Source organism: Chrysochloris asiatica, unplaced genomic scaffold, assembly GCF_000296735.1.
Source record: "Chrysochloris asiatica unplaced genomic scaffold, ChrAsi1.0 scaffold00219, whole genome shotgun sequence".
In the NCBI taxonomy this organism is placed as follows: Eukaryota; Metazoa; Chordata; class Mammalia; order Afrosoricida; family Chrysochloridae; genus Chrysochloris; species Chrysochloris asiatica.
The window spans coordinates 1804701-1822181 of record NW_006408737.1 but is presented as its reverse complement, the minus strand read 5'-3'; the positions used below and the strand labels follow the sequence as shown (position 1 = coordinate 1822181).

Genomic DNA, 17481 nt, shown 5'->3' with positions numbered 1-17481 from the left:
AGTTGGAACCTACTCAACAGCACTTAACAATAACAATCTGTTAGAGACTTATGGCTTGAGCATGCTGAGGGAGGAGACAAAGGACTGAGAGTGAGTCACATAATAGAGGTCCCCAGGCAGGAGTGTGTGTGGTTATGTAATTATGGTCAGCATGCAGTAGGCACGTGCACCTCCAAAGTGTGGATTTGGCGGGAGACAGGGATGGAAGTTTTTTTGAAAATTATCTTCAAGGGTATGTGAGAAGTTGGGCATCTTCACCAGTCTATTTACAAGTTTTCTTAGGGGGATTCTCCTTTGTCCCTGTGTTCTTGCTCTGCTAGAGAGCAGACAAGATAGACATGAGAGTCTGAACACTGGTTTCTGGGGTGAGCAGATTTTGATCCTTCACCCAATAGAGGGTTCCTGGGAGGAACTTGCTTTACAATTAATTGGAAAGGCTCCATTTAGGAGAGTTGTGACATCATATCTTCTGGGTGACATAAGAGAAATTTTTGTGCTTCTGTTAATTGAACAGTTTGACTTTAATGACATATTCTATCTTTTGGAGTCCTGGTGTGGCTCTGTAGGATAAGTACTGGATTGCTAACCACAAGGTTGGCATTTCAAATCCACCAGCCGCTCCTCAAAAACCCAATACAGGGTTACTATGAGTTGGAACCTAACAGCAACAACATTTTCTCTTAAAAAAAATATATCCAAAATCATCTATTATTTTTTATTTTATTATGGTAAAATATATAAAAACAAAAACATTGCTGTTTTAACCACTATCAATTTCCAAAACTTATTTATCTCCCCAAACAGAAACTTCTTAAGCAAGAACTCCCTATCCCTCCCTCCCCACAATCCCTTATAACCACTAATAAACTTTTGTCTCTATGCATTTGGCAAATTTCACATAAGCTAATGACATATTCTTTTTTTTTTTAATGTTTTATTGTGAATTATATGATAGTTTACATGGGAGAACTTTAGTTTTACATTCATTCCATCATATACCATCTCACTGCCATGGTTCCAATCCCCTCCATGCATCATCAACCACGCAAAAGGTATATCCCAGAAACCCGCTCCCTATACTTCCCTCTCCTCGCCCCCGTTTTCAGCCCACAGTCCCTTTCCCTCTCTGGGTCCAAAGTCCCTAGTCATTTTATCACTCCACGTCATCATCTCTGTCTCCATCTCAGGCATCTCTCTTTCTCTGGGTAGAGTCCCACTCTCAGCTCTTCTTTGTTGATGGGACCTCCGCTCCTATCTTGGAGAATCAATCACTCCCTTCCTTGTTACAAAACTTCTACCTTTGCATTTCCAACCCTTATAGTCCGTCCTGATAAGCATTATTCACTACAGTATCATGAGTTACCCATCTGTATCTCCTTTCATCAGCTCCACCCAGACAGATTGAATAGTACCTTCTGGAGATTCTGCCTTCTGCCATGCTCCCTAGCACCAGGTTCCCTCTTGAAAGCTTGTAAGCCAGTCACTTTTTGCCTTTGTAATCCTCCCCTCCCCATTTGAGTATCCAATATCCAAGCTGCCCTTCTCCATCCACTCTGTGTGTGGGGTGTGTGTGTGAATGTTTCTTGCTGTGAGGATTTGTTCCCTCTTTTGAGTTGCTGCTCCATAGGTATAGGTCAAGTTCATCAGACTGTTCTTCCCCTCCCCCCCCCCCTTCTTTCCTCTCCTGGTTGAGCTCCGATTATCCAGTCATCCGGTCCAGGTCACATGGGTATCATCTTCAAGTGTGGGTGCTCCTGTGCATATGTCTTCTCTTCCCGTCAACCGGTAGCTCCACTCTCCTCTCGAGTCCTCCATGGCCACGCCACTGTCTCTGGGCCCAAGTGTCCCCAGGCCTCTTCACACTGCTTGCCAACCATGTCCCCAACTGGGTCCACAGAAGTCCACTGAACATTGTAGGGCTTAGCTTGCCGTTTCATTGCTGCTTTTACCCCACTTCCCCCCATCGGTGATGTGTGTGGTCACCAATCAGAGCGTGTATTTCCGTTGAGTCTTAGTCTTGGAAGGGGGTTTGCGTTGAGAGGACCTGGCCACTTGCCTTGATGTTTTCTAGGGAAGCGATTTGTTTGTTCTTGTAGTAACAGCCCATCTGCCTCCATTTTTCCTGCAGGTTTTTCTTTCAAGAGGTATCTTTTATTCTTCTAGCCACTCCAGGCTGGTCTGCTCATCCTTTAGAGTGGAGATTTCTCATCTCTGGAGATCTGGATGTTGTTCTGGTTTCCACCCATAGTTTTATGTATTGCAAAGGCTCCGCAAGAAGCCTCGTTCACTGGGTACGCTGTAGCCCCAATTTAGGTATTCCAATCAGTCATAGGCAGAAGACGGACTTACAAGCCTTCTAATGTGGTATTTCTAACTATTCCTTTCTCTCCCTCTTTAGTGTCTACTCTATATTATAATGCAAGGGAAACCAAGATGAAAACAAACAAACGAACAAACAAAAAACAGTAATGACATATTCTTTTAAAACATGGGGCTGATGGGGACCCAGACAGGAAAGTCTGTGGCTCGCCCTTTAGCTCCTTGAAGCACCCCTTAGCTCAATATTCTGACCACAGCTGGTCACCTGCCACATGCTGCTGTTTTGCAGAGGGCCTGAGCTGCATGAATAAGGATCATGGCTGTAGTCACATCTGCAAGGAGGCTCCGAGGGGCAGCGTCGCCTGCGAGTGCAGGCCTGGTTTTGAGCTGGCCAAGAACCAGAGAGACTGCATCTGTAAGTACGGACTGGTACACACCCATGCTGGGGGTCATCGTGAGGTTGTTTTTCTGTATCACTGGCACAAGAAGCATCACCACATGGCACAACAGCATTGGGGAAGGCAGCTGGCAGAGACGCACTGAGCTGACTGCAGAACTAGGGGAACATAGGGAAGGAAGGGGATGTCCTTTTAAGGAACCAATTGGAAGGAAATTAAACTCAGGAGTAAAAAGTATAAATGTTGGGGTGTAGGTCTCACTATTCTCATAGAAAAAAGCTAACTGTCTTGTCTGATAATGCTTTGCTACCTAATTTTTACAAGCCTCATCTTCATCCTTTCCTCAAAAACCAATTCCTTGCCTTTTGAAGACCAGCCTATGTTTTTTCATGCCTCTAAGTCTTTTCCCAAGCCTTTCTTCTTTCTTGGCTAATTTCCAGTAACAATAGGACATTAGCTACTGTTTTTGGAGTATTTATTATATACAAAGACTTGTCTCAAGCACATGCCTTATCTCATTGAATCCTAAATTATTAGTATCTTCACTTTTAGGTAAGAAAATTGTAGAGAAGTTAAAGCAACAAGGTCACAGAAAGAGTAAACCACAAATTAGGATTCAAACCTAGGTCCACCTAACTCTAAAGTTTGTACTCCTAATCCTTTGCAGTACTACCTCAGAAGGCTTCCAGATGGTTTGGACAGGGCAGCCATGCTACAGTTTCATCCCCAAAAGAGTTTGTTTATTTCTCAATTATAGTGCATAGCACTCTAGGTTGAATTATGTATTTATGTGTCTGTCAGGGACTGGTCTTATTTTTTAAGCTTTCAATATTTACTTGGTGCCTACCATAGTGCGTGTCCAGTCACATTTGTTTAATGAATCAGTGAATAAATGATACACACAGTTTAAAAACAGCCAACACAGAATGATTGAGAATGATGGAACTCCACTGAGTAGGAGGAAACAACTGGCAATTAAAGATATTTCTAAGCTACTAGTTACACTAGAAGGAGCCCTGGTAGTATAGTGGTTACAAATTGGGCTGCTAACCTCAGGGTCAGCAGTTCGAAACTACGAGTTGTTCCACGGGAGAAAGATGAGGCTTTCTGCTCCCATAAAGATTTATAGCCTCGGAAACCCTATACAGGGTCACTATGAGTCGGAACCGACTCCACGGCACATAACAACAACACAACAGATTACACTAGAAGGAGCTCTGGTAGTATAGTGGTTACGAGTTGGACTGCTAACCTCAAGGTCAGAAGTTTGAAACTACCAGCTGTTGCAAGTAAGAAAGATGAGACTTTCTGCTCCCGTAAAGATTTGCAACCTCAGAAACCCTATATAGGGTCACTATGAGCTGGAACCGACTCCAACCAAGTTATACCAGAGAGAACACTGAGTTTCCCTTCATGGTGTTTTTCCAAAGCTAGGGACAGAAGACTGCTGCAGCTTGCTAGGAATTGTTCTTTACATTGAGTAGACTTTAGAGGTTAAGAGATGAGAAGACAGCTTCCCAAGTGTGACTTCTCTTCACTGCCTGCATCACAAAGTAGAGTGCAGCCTTCAAGCCTGCCAAATCAGAGCTAGTGCACAGTCATACTCAGACAACAGGCAGATTCTGACAAGCTCTTGTAAGCTGCCCCCTAATTGGTCCACACCCGATGAAGACCTCATATACAATGGGATCAGACCATTGTGAATCACAGGGTTTCATTGACTGATTTTCAGAAACAGACAACCAGGCCTTTCTTTTCTTAGCCCTTATTAGTCTGGAAGCTCTGCTGAAACCCATTCAGTATCAAAGTAACACCCAAGCCTCTGCTGACAGATGGGTGGTAGGTACGGATGAGGCCCATTGGCCAGAAATCAAACCTGGGTCTTCCTCATGTTTGTTGTTGTTAGGTGCCATCGAGTCAGCACTGACTCATAGTGACCTTATGCACAGCACAGCAAAACTGCCCGATCTTGGGCCAACCTCACTACTATTGCCACGCTTGAGTCCATCAATGCTGCCACTGGCCAATCCATCTCATTGGTGGTCCTCCTTTTTTCTCTGACCCTCCACCTTACTAAACATGATATCCTTCTCCAGCGACTGGTCTTTCCTGACAATATGTCCAAAGTATGAGAGACGAAGTTTGGCCATCTTGGCCTCCAAGGAGCACTCTGGCTGCACTTCTTCCAAAATGGATCTATTGGGTCTTCCTCATGGAAGGCAAGAATTCTGAAAAACCACTGCCTCTGTGATCTCAGGGCCCCTGCAAGTGAGGCTTTCTGGGAGGGCTCCCAGTGGGTTTAGCAGAGTGAAGACCATGTCTCCTGACCAAGGTACAGAATTGCCTCTGGATATCATCAAAAGGAGGCTCCGGCTCTTCTAAAGACATAGTTGTGAAGGGAGATGCAAAGCAGTTTATAGGTTTTCAAGGGTCAATTGCTGGAGGTAGAACACCTGAAAGTTTTTGTTTAATTGAAATATTTTTAAACTGTTTCTGCTTAAATACTATTATAACAAATTTAAGAAAAGAAAAAAAAAATCCAGAATCCCACCATGTAACCAATTGTCTTGACTTTTTCTTCATATTTCTATTTAGTTGACTGTATGCCTACACAATTTATACATAACTGTGATCACATAACATTTTTCTTGCATCACAAATATGTTATTCATTTTTTAAATTAGGAAAATTACACATGATTACATAAGAATCCTAACAGTCCAGAGTATATAAAGAAAGCATGTAATTTCCTTCCTCTCCCCTTACCTTTCCAAAGTTAACCCCTGTTAACAGGTCTGATAAGTAGACAGTATTCGAGTTGTTGGTTTTTCTGCCTGTCATCAATGTAATTCATACATAGTCTTTATAATTATTGGCTACCATTGCACTAATTGTATACAGAATTGTCATTTCTTCTGATAACCTTCCCTGTGAACTAGTTCATTTGGCGTTCAGTGGGAGAAATCCTAACAGATATGGACAAATTAAGGAACCTTCATGCAGTGGCGAAAGTGCTTGGCAACTAAACAAAACGTCAGCAGTTTGAACCACCAGCTCCTAAAGGAGAAAGATGTGGCAGTCTGCTCTGTAAAGATTAAAACCCACCAAACCCATTGCCACTGAGTTGATTCCAACTATTAATGGCCTTGTATAGGCTGAAACAATCGTTGGAGAAGGATGTCATGCTGGGTAAGGTGGAGGGTCAGAGAAAAAGAGGAAGACCTCTAACGAGATGGATTGGCCAGGTGGCATCATTGATGGACTCAAGTGTGGCAGCAGTAGTGAGGTTGGCCCAGGATCAGACATTGTTTCGATCTGCTGTGCATGGGGTCGCTATGAGTCGGTTCCGACTCGATGGCACCTGACAACAATAACATAGGCTGAAAGTGAAGAGGACATAAAACATTTACTGATAAAGATCAAAGAGCACAGCCTTCAGTATGGATTACATCTCAATGTCAAGAAAACAAAAATCCTCACCACTGGACCAATAAGCAATATTCTTATCAATGGAGAAAAGATTGAAGTTGTTGAGGACTTCAATTCTTCTTGGATCAACTATCAACACTCACGGAAGCAGCTGTCAAGAAATCAGACGACATATTGTATTAGGCAAATCTGCTGCACAAGACCTTTTTAAAGTGCTGAAGAGCAAAGATGTCAGCTTGAGGACTAAGGTGCGCCTGACCCAAGCCATGGTATTTTCAGTCACCTCATATGCATGTGAAAGCTGGACAGTGAATAAGGAAGACCGTAGAAGAACTGATGCTTTTGAGTTGTGGTGTTGGAGAAAAATACTGAAAGTGCCATGGGCTGCCAAAAGAACCAATAGATCCGTTTTGGAAGAAGTACAGCCAAAGTGCTCCTTGGAGACCAAGGTGGCCAAACTTCATTTCTCATGCTTTGGACATATTGTCAGGAGGGACCAGTCACTGGAGAAGGATATCATGTTTGATAAGGTAGAGGGTCAGAGAAAAAGAGGAAGACCCCCAACGAGATGGATTGGCCAAGTGGCAGCATTGATGGACTCAAGCGTGGCAACAATAGTGAGGTTGGCCCAGGATCGGGCAGTGTTTCGTTCTGCTGTGCATAAGGTCACTATGAGTCGGTACAGACTTGATGCCACCTAACAACAACAATAGGATTTCTGAGGCTGTAAATCTTTACGGAAGCGTGAAGCCTCATCTTTCTCCCATGGAGTGGGCTGTTGGGCTTGAACTGCCAGTCTTGCAGTTAGCAGTCCAGTGTGTTTCTGACAGCACCACAGCCTTATAAACTCTATGGAATGGTTCTACTCTATCCTATAGGGTTGCTATGAGTAGGAATTGAGTCAACGGGTTATGTACAAATTAAATATTGTCTGTTTAAAGTGCTACTGCATTCCCCAAAGTCTCTTTGTTGCTGTTGTTATTATGTGCTGTCAAGTTGGTTCCAACTCATAGCGGAAACTTGGAAACTCAACCCTGTATGGAGTTTTCCGAGGATTAACTGGTGAGTTTGAACCACAGACCTTGTGGTTAGCAGTCAAATGCTTATTCTACAGGCTCACACCTAGACTCCTTTAGAGCTGCATTAACATGCAAATATCTCTAGTAAGAGCAAAGGACTAGTTTAGATTCTCTTGATACAATTTTCCTTAAATAGTGAAAATCTCTTGACTTTCCCACCTCCATCTTTCTATATGACTGTGTTCCAACCTGTGTTTCTACATTTCTACAACATGTATTGTGAGTCTGTTTACACGTCTGTCTTCTCCACAGGGCACACTCTGAATCGGACTTCTCTCTATCATACGTAGTGTCTGGCACATACAAGGTGTTCAAATAGGCGCTGAATGAAAATTCGAGTTCTTCCTGAGCAAACTCAGGCCTGCTTGTGGAAATCTCAGTGCTTTATATACCAATTCATTTTCCTCTCAGTGACCTGTAACCATGGCAATGGCGGTTGCCAGCACTCCTGTGAGGACACAGCTGCAGGCCCAGAGTGTAGCTGCCATCCACAGTACAAGATGCACACAGATGGGCGGAGCTGCTTTGGTGAGTGGTGCCTCCCACACTGGGGGAAGGTCTGTCCCAGCCTGTCCATGCCTTGAATGCAGGAACCCTCAGTGTGCTTAGCACCAAATGCAGGGACTTTCTGGAGCCTTTGCCTCTCCCCACTCCCACCAGGCCTCATATCACTTTACACATTGCAGTGGGAGGGGTGTGAGCCTGGGGTGTGTAGGAGAAACTGGGGTCTAGACCCTTTTTCCTTGTGTGACCTTGGAAAGGCATTCCTCTTCTCTTGGACCAGGCTGTTCCTGACACCCATGTTCTGAAGATGAGGACAGCATATATCGATAAAGATAGAGCCAGCTACTTGGGGTGACAGAGACCTTTACAGTCAGCAGGAACTAGGATGGCATGCCTTTTCCTAGTTCCATTTTAGAGGTTTCCAGGCCCAAAGTTTGTTATGTCCTGCACTAAGGGAACTAGAGTGAATCTCAAGGTTACATTCCCTCATGTCTGTCTTTTTTTATCATTGCAATATACTTAAAATGCAATATACTTAAAATACTAAGGATCTGTGGACTTATCATGCTATGTTTCCCCACAGAACCTCATTACAACACATTTCTATGGGGTATACAGAGTCACATATCTTAAATTGTTCTCATATCTGAGAGCCAGCAGACGTGGTGGTGCAGGGAATGAATAATTTGACTCATTTTGTCTGAGAACTGTGTTCTTTTGCATCTTCTTGTAGAGCAAGAGGACACTGCCTTGGAGGCGATGGAGGGCAATACCACATCAATGGCAGATGGGGATAAACGGGTGAAACGAAGGCTGCTTATGGGTAGGTGCTTTAACCTCCCTCCTGTGACCACTGGCACTGTCCCTTTCCCTCCCCATCTTACTGCATCAGCCCTGAGCTTGTGGGCCATTCACTTTGAGACCAGCTGGACCAGGATAAACTACTCTTGCCAAGTTCACCCAGTGCCAGCTGTGAGACCTTGGGCAAACTGCCCTGAGCCTCCATCTTCTGTTCTGAAAAATGGGTATAATAAAACCTACTTCTTCAAGCTGTCACTAAAGCTCAATTAAGATCATAATATGCAACAGTGCCTGGAACGTAGTGGGCGGTCAGTTTCCTTCCTTCTGAATAACTATGACGAGAGATTAACTTTGGGCAGCCTCTAGCTTAACATGGCAATTTATCTTTTTGTTTGTTTGTTTGTTTCTTCAAATTCAGCCAGTGTTAACAATAGAATAAATTAATGGAGAAGAGTATCATTTGGCTGTGGGGCATGGGAAGGTCTGCCAATAGGTCCAACAACTGAGTTAGTGGCAAGAGCCAAAGTAGAGGCAGTAGCTATGGTGGGCGGGAAGTAAACAGGTCCTTTGACAGATTGCTATTCTGAAGAAAGCATAGTTTGACTAAACAAAACTGATCTTTTAACAGTAGTCACTGATAACCAATCAGGTAATAGTTCTAAGATCTTTTCTGCCTTTTAAAAATTATTATTTTTCACTGAGCAGGAGCAAAGGAAAATACTATTACATACCCAAGCCTGCAATAAGAGTTATTGTTAAATGCCATTAAGTTGGTTCTGACCCATAGCGACCCTGTATAGGGTTTGTGAGGAGCAGCTGGTGAATGAACTGCCAACCTTATGGTTCAGACAGACCTTGCAGTCCAGTGCTTATCCACACCAGGACTTTATGCAGTAACAATAATAACAATAAGCTACAAGTGGATACATAAACAGACAAGTTCAACAAGGGTGGGAGGCTAATGGGACTGCATCCATGAGTATATATAGATCTGAAAGGATATTTCCATCAAGTATTTATATGCACTATATATATGTATCCATGAATATAGTAGAGCATACCAAGGACAAAGTTACGAAACTTTTAAGCTATAACCAAACACCTTCAGGGAATGAGTCGCTGGGCCTAGGGGCTCAGGGCATAGTCTCGAGGGACACCAAAGTCAATGGGTCCACAGAGACAGTATTCGACATCCTACTTTGCTGAGTAATGACTGAGCCTTAAAAGCTTTTGAGTGGCCATTTAAGGTGCAACAGTTGGTCTCTCCCCATCTGGAGCAAAGAAGAGTGAAGAAAATCTAAGAATCAAGGAAAGAATTAATCCAATGGACTAATTAACCATGTGAACCCCAACCTCTATGACGCTGAGATCAGAAGACTAGATGGTGTCTGGTTACCCTTGCTGATGGCTCTGAATGGGATCACAAAAGAAGATGGTAGATAGAATGGTAGAAAAATGTGGAAGAAAATTCAGAATCATAAAAACATATCTTAAGATAAGAGACAGGTAGAACCCCCAAGACTATTCTTGATATCCTTCAGGTCTGAAACTGAACTCACCCCATGGCTCAACATTCAGCCAAACAATAGACGGGTATATAGGGTAAACAATATTGCCAAAGAGGTACACACTCTAGAATAATCAACCATACGAACTCAAAAGGGTAGCATTTGCCCAGGGATAAAGTTCAAAGAGCAGGAAGGGGTAGGGAAGAAGGAAGAATGGAAATGGTATACACAGGCAGTAAGTGAGAAGAGTGCTCTTACATTGTGGGACTTGTAATCAATGTCGTAAACCATAATGTATATGAATTGCTATATGTAAAACCAATTTACTCTTGAAAACTTTCACCCAATCAAAGGAAAAGGTTAAAAAGTATATTGTTTTTAATTGATTTAAATTAAAATACTATATATAAATAATGTAAAAACTTAATCAGTCCTACTAAGCTTATAATAAAATACATCATTTCCTTGCCTCCTTCCTTTCTAATCCCCTCATCCCATTTGCCAGAGGTAACCATTTTTATTTCTCCTAGTTGTTTCTTGTCCTGACTTCCCTCCATATTTCTGGAAAATTAAGTGTATCAGGTATTTCTTTTCGTTCTTCTGCTTTTTAAATGTTTTATTGTGGTTTAGGTTTAAGTTTAGAAAGTAAATTAGTTTCCATTTAATAATTTATACATAGATCTTTTCATGACATTGATTGTGGTCCCTTCAATGTGTCAGTAAGGAGCTCTGGTAGCATAGTGGTTATGAGATGGGCTGCTAATCTCAAGGTCAATAGTTCAAAACTACCAGCAGTTCTGCAGGAGAAAAGTGAGGCTTTCTGCTCTTATAAAGATTTACAGCCTCAGAAACCCTACACAGGGTAGCTATGAGTCGGAACCAATTCCATGGCACATAACCACCACCACCACTACCAATGTGTCAGGTGTTGTTAAGTGCCGTAGAGTCGGTTCCAACCCATAGCGACCCTGTATAGGGTTTCCAAGGAGCAGCTGGTGAGCTTGAACCACCAACCTTGTAGTTCAAATGACTTTGCAGTCCAGCGCATTAACCCACAGTGCCACAACAGGACTCTCCCCTATTACCTCTTCCCTGGTTTCCATTTTCATTCATCCAAACTTCCTGTCCTTTCTGCCTTCTGAAGTTACTTTTGGGCAAATGCTATCCTTTTGGTCTGTTGTTGTTGTTGTTAAGTGCCATCGAGTCGGGTCCGACCCATAGCGACCCTGTACAGGGTTTTCGAGGGTGTAAATCTTTACGGGAGTAGAAAGCCTCATCTTTCTCCCGCGGAGCAGCTTTTGGTCTACTATCTAGTAATTTTTCCCTCCCTCCCCCTCCCATCAAAGAATGGTTCTTTTTGTGTGAAAACCTTTCCTTGATCACTTATAATAGTGGTCTCCTACAATATTGGCTCTTTTATGACTGATTTATTTCTCTCAGCATAATGTTCTTCAAGTTCATCGATGCTGTGAGGTGTTTCACAGATTCTTCGTTATTCCTAAAATGTTGTGTAGTATTCTGTTGTGTGTATATACCACAGTTTGTTTATCCATTCATCTACTAATGGGCACTTAGGCTGTTTCCATCTTGTTGCTATTGTGAACAATGCTGCAATGAGCATGGGTGTGTATATTTAACTGAGTATATGTATATGCCATGGCTGTTAATTTCTCTAGGATATATATTTAGGAGTGGGGTTGTTGGACTATGTGGTATTTCTACTTCTAGTTTTTAAGGACAGAGACTTTTCCCTCAATTGGCAGATTTGAAGATACTAAAAGTTTCTGCTGATCTACAGCCACATCTTCCCTTCTAAATATGACCACATCTGGCATTTTACCATTGTACCATTTTACAATCCCACCAAGTGAATGAGAGTTCCTAACTCCTCACAATCTCACCAGCATTTGTTATTTTCAGTTAAAAAAAATTTTTTTTTCTTTTTAAACAGAGCCATTATTGCCTGGGTGGATGGGGTTGTGAGGGTGTGGGGATGTGGGAGTAGAGTGTATCTTATTGTAATTTGGAGTCCTGCTGTGTGCTGTATGATAAGCACTGAACCACAAGGTCATTTGAATCGCAAGGCCAGCAGTTCAAACTCACCAGCCGTTCCTCCTGGCTAATGGGAATCCTGGTGTGGCACTGTAAAATCAGTACATGACTGGGAACAAGATCAGCAGTTCAAAGCCAACAGCTACTCCTTGGAAACTCTACACAAGGTTGCATGAGTCGGAATCTACTCGACAGCATTTAACAACAACAGCAATGACTAATCATGAACATTTCGTCATATAGTTGTTGGTTGCCTGAATGTCTTTTTTGGCTAAGTGTCTGTTAATGTTCTTCGCCCATTTTTCAATTGGGTTGTTTGCCTTTTTGTTGTTGAGGTCAGATATTTCTTACTGTGTCAATTTTAGATATTAGCTTTGACTTCCTGTTATGGAGGACTGAGATTTTGCTCCCTGATACACATACTCTCCTCTATACTATTAATAGATCTGTATCATAATTTCAATCAGTATTTCATATTTACATTATTGTGACTGAGTATTTAAATATGATTAATCTTTCAGTCATGTAACATTGTTATATTTTCTTTCTTTGTTTAGTTTCCTAACTTTCTATTATGAATTCTTTTTGCAAATTTCAGAAAGAACTCTAAACCCCTTTAAGTATGTTCAAACACAGCAGGTAACTTACCAATTCAATTTTCTTCTTAAAATGTCTCTTCTGAGGATTCCTCTCTCCTACAATAGTAAGGCCTGACTCTATTGACTGACTGCACATCTCTCATCTAGATTTTCCCATTACCATCAGCCTAGGAAGCCACTCTCCTGTTTTGGTGAATTCCATATTTTCGCTTTTATTTTACGTTCTTATTTGACTAGAGCATATCCTGTCATAGTATCTACTTGAAAAAAGGTGCATGAGATGTAGAGTTAAAAAAAATTATTCTCCATGTCTAAAAATGGCTTTAGGCTATCTTAGCCCTTTATTGAGAATTTGACATAGTATAGAATTCAGAGTTGGAATAATATTCTTAGAGTCTTGATTTTATTGCTCCATTGTTTTCAAACATTCAGTGCTACTTCAAGAACTCTAAAATCATTTTGATTCTTGATCCTTTGTATGAAACCTCTGGAAGCTTTAAAGATCCTCCGTGTAGTGATCTGAAATTTCACAATAGCGTTTCTTACAGTTTTCTTTCCCACTGTTGTGCTGAGCACTCAGTGGGTCTTTTCTGTATGGACATTCATATCCCTTGGTTCTGAGCAATGTTCTTGTATTTTTGGTTTGATAATTTTCTTTTCTCCTTTTCTCTATTCTTTCTCTCTGGAATGTCTCTTGGTTGGCTGTTTTAACTTTTGCATTGATGCTCTAATTTTCTTATCTTTGTAGTTTTGTTCTACTTTCTAGGGAGTTTCTTCAATTTTGTCTTATAATCTTCTCATAATATTCTTTTTAAATTTCTGCTTTCATATGTAAATTTTTTAAGAATTTAATTTTGTTCTCTGATTATTCTTTCATTGTCAGAACTAGTTCTTATTTCATGAAGGTTTTTATTGTCTTTCTGAGAAAATTAATTGTAATGATCTTTGTTTTTGTTTTGTCTTAAGCTTTTCATTGTGAATTGAGTGAGAATCTCAGCTTTACACTCATCCAATCATTTTTCATTTCATTGCAATGATTACAATCCCCTCCATGCATCATCATTCAGTATTTGCTTCTATCACTACCACCACCGCCCATCCCCCACCCTTTCTTTCTTTTTTTTTTTTTTTATGTACACCAAAACACTCAAGAATATACAATCATTCAAACACCCAAAGGACATACCCTGCAAGCGTTCTCCCTGGCCGCCAGCACACAGCCCCTTTCCCTCCATGAGTCTAGAGTCCCCAGCCACTCCATCTTTTCACGTGATCATCTCTGCCTCCATCTCTGGCGTCTCTGCTTCTCTGAACAGGGTCTCACACTTCCACTCCTGCTCTTCTCCCTTGATGGCCCCAGGGTCCTTGCTCCTGGACTGCAAGATCAACCACTCCCCTCTAATGTCTACCTTTACAGTTGCAACAATCACAGTCAGTCATGATAACAATTACTCACTATTGAACCATAAGAGTCTTATCCCCATCTCCTTTCTCCAGCCCCGTCTAGACAGGATGAAAACCTTTTAGTGGAGAGTCTACCTTCCCCCGCACCCTCTAAAACTAAACTCCTTCTTGAAAACTTGTAAGTCAGTTACTTTGTGCCTTTATAGCCCCCTCATTTTAGGTAGCCAATGTCTAAATTGCCCATCCCTTTCAACCCTGTGTACAGAGGGGATGGGAATGATCCTTGCTGTAAAGATTCCTTCTCTCTTGGTTGGTATTTTAAGCTACTATATCCATAAGTATAGGTGAAGTCCATCAAATTGTAGCGAATTACACTTGTATTCTTTATTTAAAAAATAATTTTAAAATGTTTTTTTCTTACTCTAACCAAGTTCTGATCATCCAGCTAGGTCAAATGGGTACTATCTGCAAGTTTGGGTGTTCTTGTGCATCTCCTCTCATTTCATATCAGCTGGACACTTCACTATCTGCTGAAGCCCTCTGTGGCTATGTCCTTGTCCATGGGCTCAGGTGTCCCCAGGTCTTACCATACTGCTGGCCAACCAGATCTCACCATACTCCAGGTTTATGGGAGTCTGTGTAACTTGATTGGACTCAGCCCACATCTTCATTGCTGCTTTTCCCCCCACTTCTACTCATCAGTAGACCAACGTGGTCGCCAGCAAGATTGCATGCCTGCTCTGCTTGTGTATTCCTTTTGAGTTTCAGTCTTGGAAGGGAGTTTACCCTGAAGGGACTTGATTGCTTGCCTTGATGGCTCCCCAGTGAACAACTTGCTTGTTCTTGTGTTAGTCAATCAGACTGCCATTTTTTTTTTTTTTTCCTGCTGGTCTGTCTTTCAAGAAGTATCTTCTGTTCCTCTAGCTGCTTCAGGCTAGTCTGCTTGTCATTTCAAGTGGAAATTTCCCACTTCAGAAGATTCTGGATGGGGATCTGTATTCCACCTAAGGTCTTATACACTACAAGGGCTCTGCAAGAGGCCTATTTCACTGGGCAAGTTCTAGCACTCCTTTTAGGTATTCCAATCAGTTATAGGCTGAAGACAGGCTTACAACCTTTCTATAATCATGTTTCCAGCTATTCCTTTCTCTCCCCCTCAAGTGTCTATTTTACAATGGTAGGCAAGGGAAACCAAGATTCATAAGACAGTCAAGCACCTTAACATTATTTCCCCTCTTTTATCCATTCAATCACTCTATCACTGAGCCCTGTTGTTCCAAGGTTGAGCATACATGAATTGTAATGATCTTTTAAAATAACAGAAAACAAAGAACACTTCTCTTTTGTTTGGTGTATTTCATATTAAAGGATTTTCCAAGATGTCTGGTAATTTTTAGATGACTTTTCATATGTCATTTGGATGCTTTGTTGACTGGTGGGCTTCATGTTTGAATGGTTAGGCAGTGATATAACCATTTCATATGGACATACTCATATGTCAACACCTAGAAATCTTTTCACTTGTGAAGATCAATTTTCTGGAGCAGAATCCTTCGATCTCCTGCATTGAGGCTTGACTGCCAGTATTCTGGAAGCTGAGGAGATGATGAGGGTTTGAGACCTCTGTTTTCAGAGTATAGACTTTCACTTGGCAGTTTCTCATTCTGCTCTCTGCTCTTCCTGGTGTCCTTGAGTTCGATTCCTCTCTAATGCAACTTTTCCAGAAGATAAACTTTTCTGCTTTAGTTAGAAAAGAAAGGGGCAGTCACCTGGATATATGGAATTAAAGAGAGATTATGGGGACTTATCTATAAAGGACCTTCAGAAAGTTCATGGAAAAATTCCATTTTTTCACGAATTTTTTGAAACCCATCATAGTTCCTAAACAGACTGCCAACCAATACTCTTGTTTTAACTTTTATCCTCTTCTCTGTCTCTGAGGTAACTGTTGTTGTTGTTAAGTGCTGTTAAGTTGGTTCCGACCCATAGCTACCCTGTATAGGGTTTCTGAGGAGCAGCTGATGAGCTTGAACTGCCAACCTTGCAGATCAAACTGCTTTGCAGTCTAGCACATTAACTCACAGCACCACACTAGGACTCCATAAGGTGTCTCCAATTCCTGGGAATTTCTGGAATTCTGTTGTGCTAAGCATGGCAACAATAGTGAGGTTGGCCCAGGATCGGGCAGTGTTTTGTTCTGCTGTACATAAGGTCACTATGGGTCAGTACCAACTCAATGGCACCACCACCAACAACAACAACAATGCGTTCACCACTTGTACTACCCCCTCTGCTACTACAATTATTGCTCAATTATTTACATGCCACTTTGAGAAAACTTAGCAGTTTTCATTGATTTCTTCCCTCATATTTTCTTTGCCCTTAAGCATTTATACTCTTTTATTTGATCTATTTGCACTCACTTTCATGAGCTTTTGTGAAGAAACAGATATACACTCATTTTCTGTCTTTCATATTTAATTAGGATTAGTCAGAATTCTACTACTCATCTGGCAATTTGTTGTACTCTGGTAGCTTGCATGTTGCTGTGATCTGGAAGCTGTGCCACAGGTATTTTAAATACCAGCAGGGTCATCCATGATAAACTGGTTTCAGCTGAGCTTCCAGATGAAGGCAGGCTAGGAAGAAGGAGAGACAGACTACTTCCGAATATTTAGTCACTGAAAACCTTATGACTAGCAGTGAAACACTGTCAGCACCAGAATATTGCTGGTTTCAATATTGAATATTGAAACATGATGAAAAGCACCAGATTATTGTCAGATATAATGCTGAATGGGCCCTTTAGGTTGGAAGGCACTCAAAATACGACTGGGGGAGAGCTGCCTCCTCAAAGTAGAGTTGACCGTGATGACACAAATGAAGTAAAACCATTGAGACCTTCACTTGCTGATGTGGCATAACTAAAAAAAGAAGAGAAACAGCTGTAAACATCCATTAATAATCAGAACATGGAATGTATGAAGTATGAATCTCAGAGAACTGGAAATTGTAAAAAATGAAATGAAACGCATAAACATCAATATCCTAGGCATTAGTGAGCTGAAATGGACTGATATTGACCATTTTGAATCTGAGAGTCACATTGTTTATTATGCTGGGAATGTCAAATTAAAGAGGAGTGGCATCTCATTCATCATCAAGATTTGTTTTGAAGTACAATGCTATCTGTGACAGAATAATATCTGTATACCTACAGGGAAGACCAGTTAATACCACTATTTTTCAAATTTACACATCAACCACTAATGCCAGTGATGATGAAATTAAAGAATTCTACCAACTTCCTCAGTCTGAAGTTGATCAAACATTCAATCACGATGTATTGATCATTACTGGTGATTCTAATGCAAAGGTTGAAAACAAA

The 17481-nt window shown here is 41.4% G+C and overlaps 1 protein-coding gene across 2 annotated transcripts in view; it reads left to right on the top strand.

The window, feature by feature from the left end:
• The window catches only part of SCUBE2 (signal peptide, CUB domain, EGF-like 2), a 134006-nt gene that overhangs the window by 52273 nt on the left and 64252 nt on the right, over positions 1-17481 (top strand). For both annotated transcript variants that reach the window (XM_006872992.1, XM_006872991.1), the window contains exons 5-7: positions 2609-2734; positions 7637-7753; positions 8463-8552. In XM_006872992.1, coding sequence (XP_006873054.1) covers positions 2609-2734; positions 7637-7753; positions 8463-8552 — 333 coding nt within the window. The remainder of the gene's footprint in view (positions 1-2608; positions 2735-7636; positions 7754-8462; positions 8553-17481) is intronic.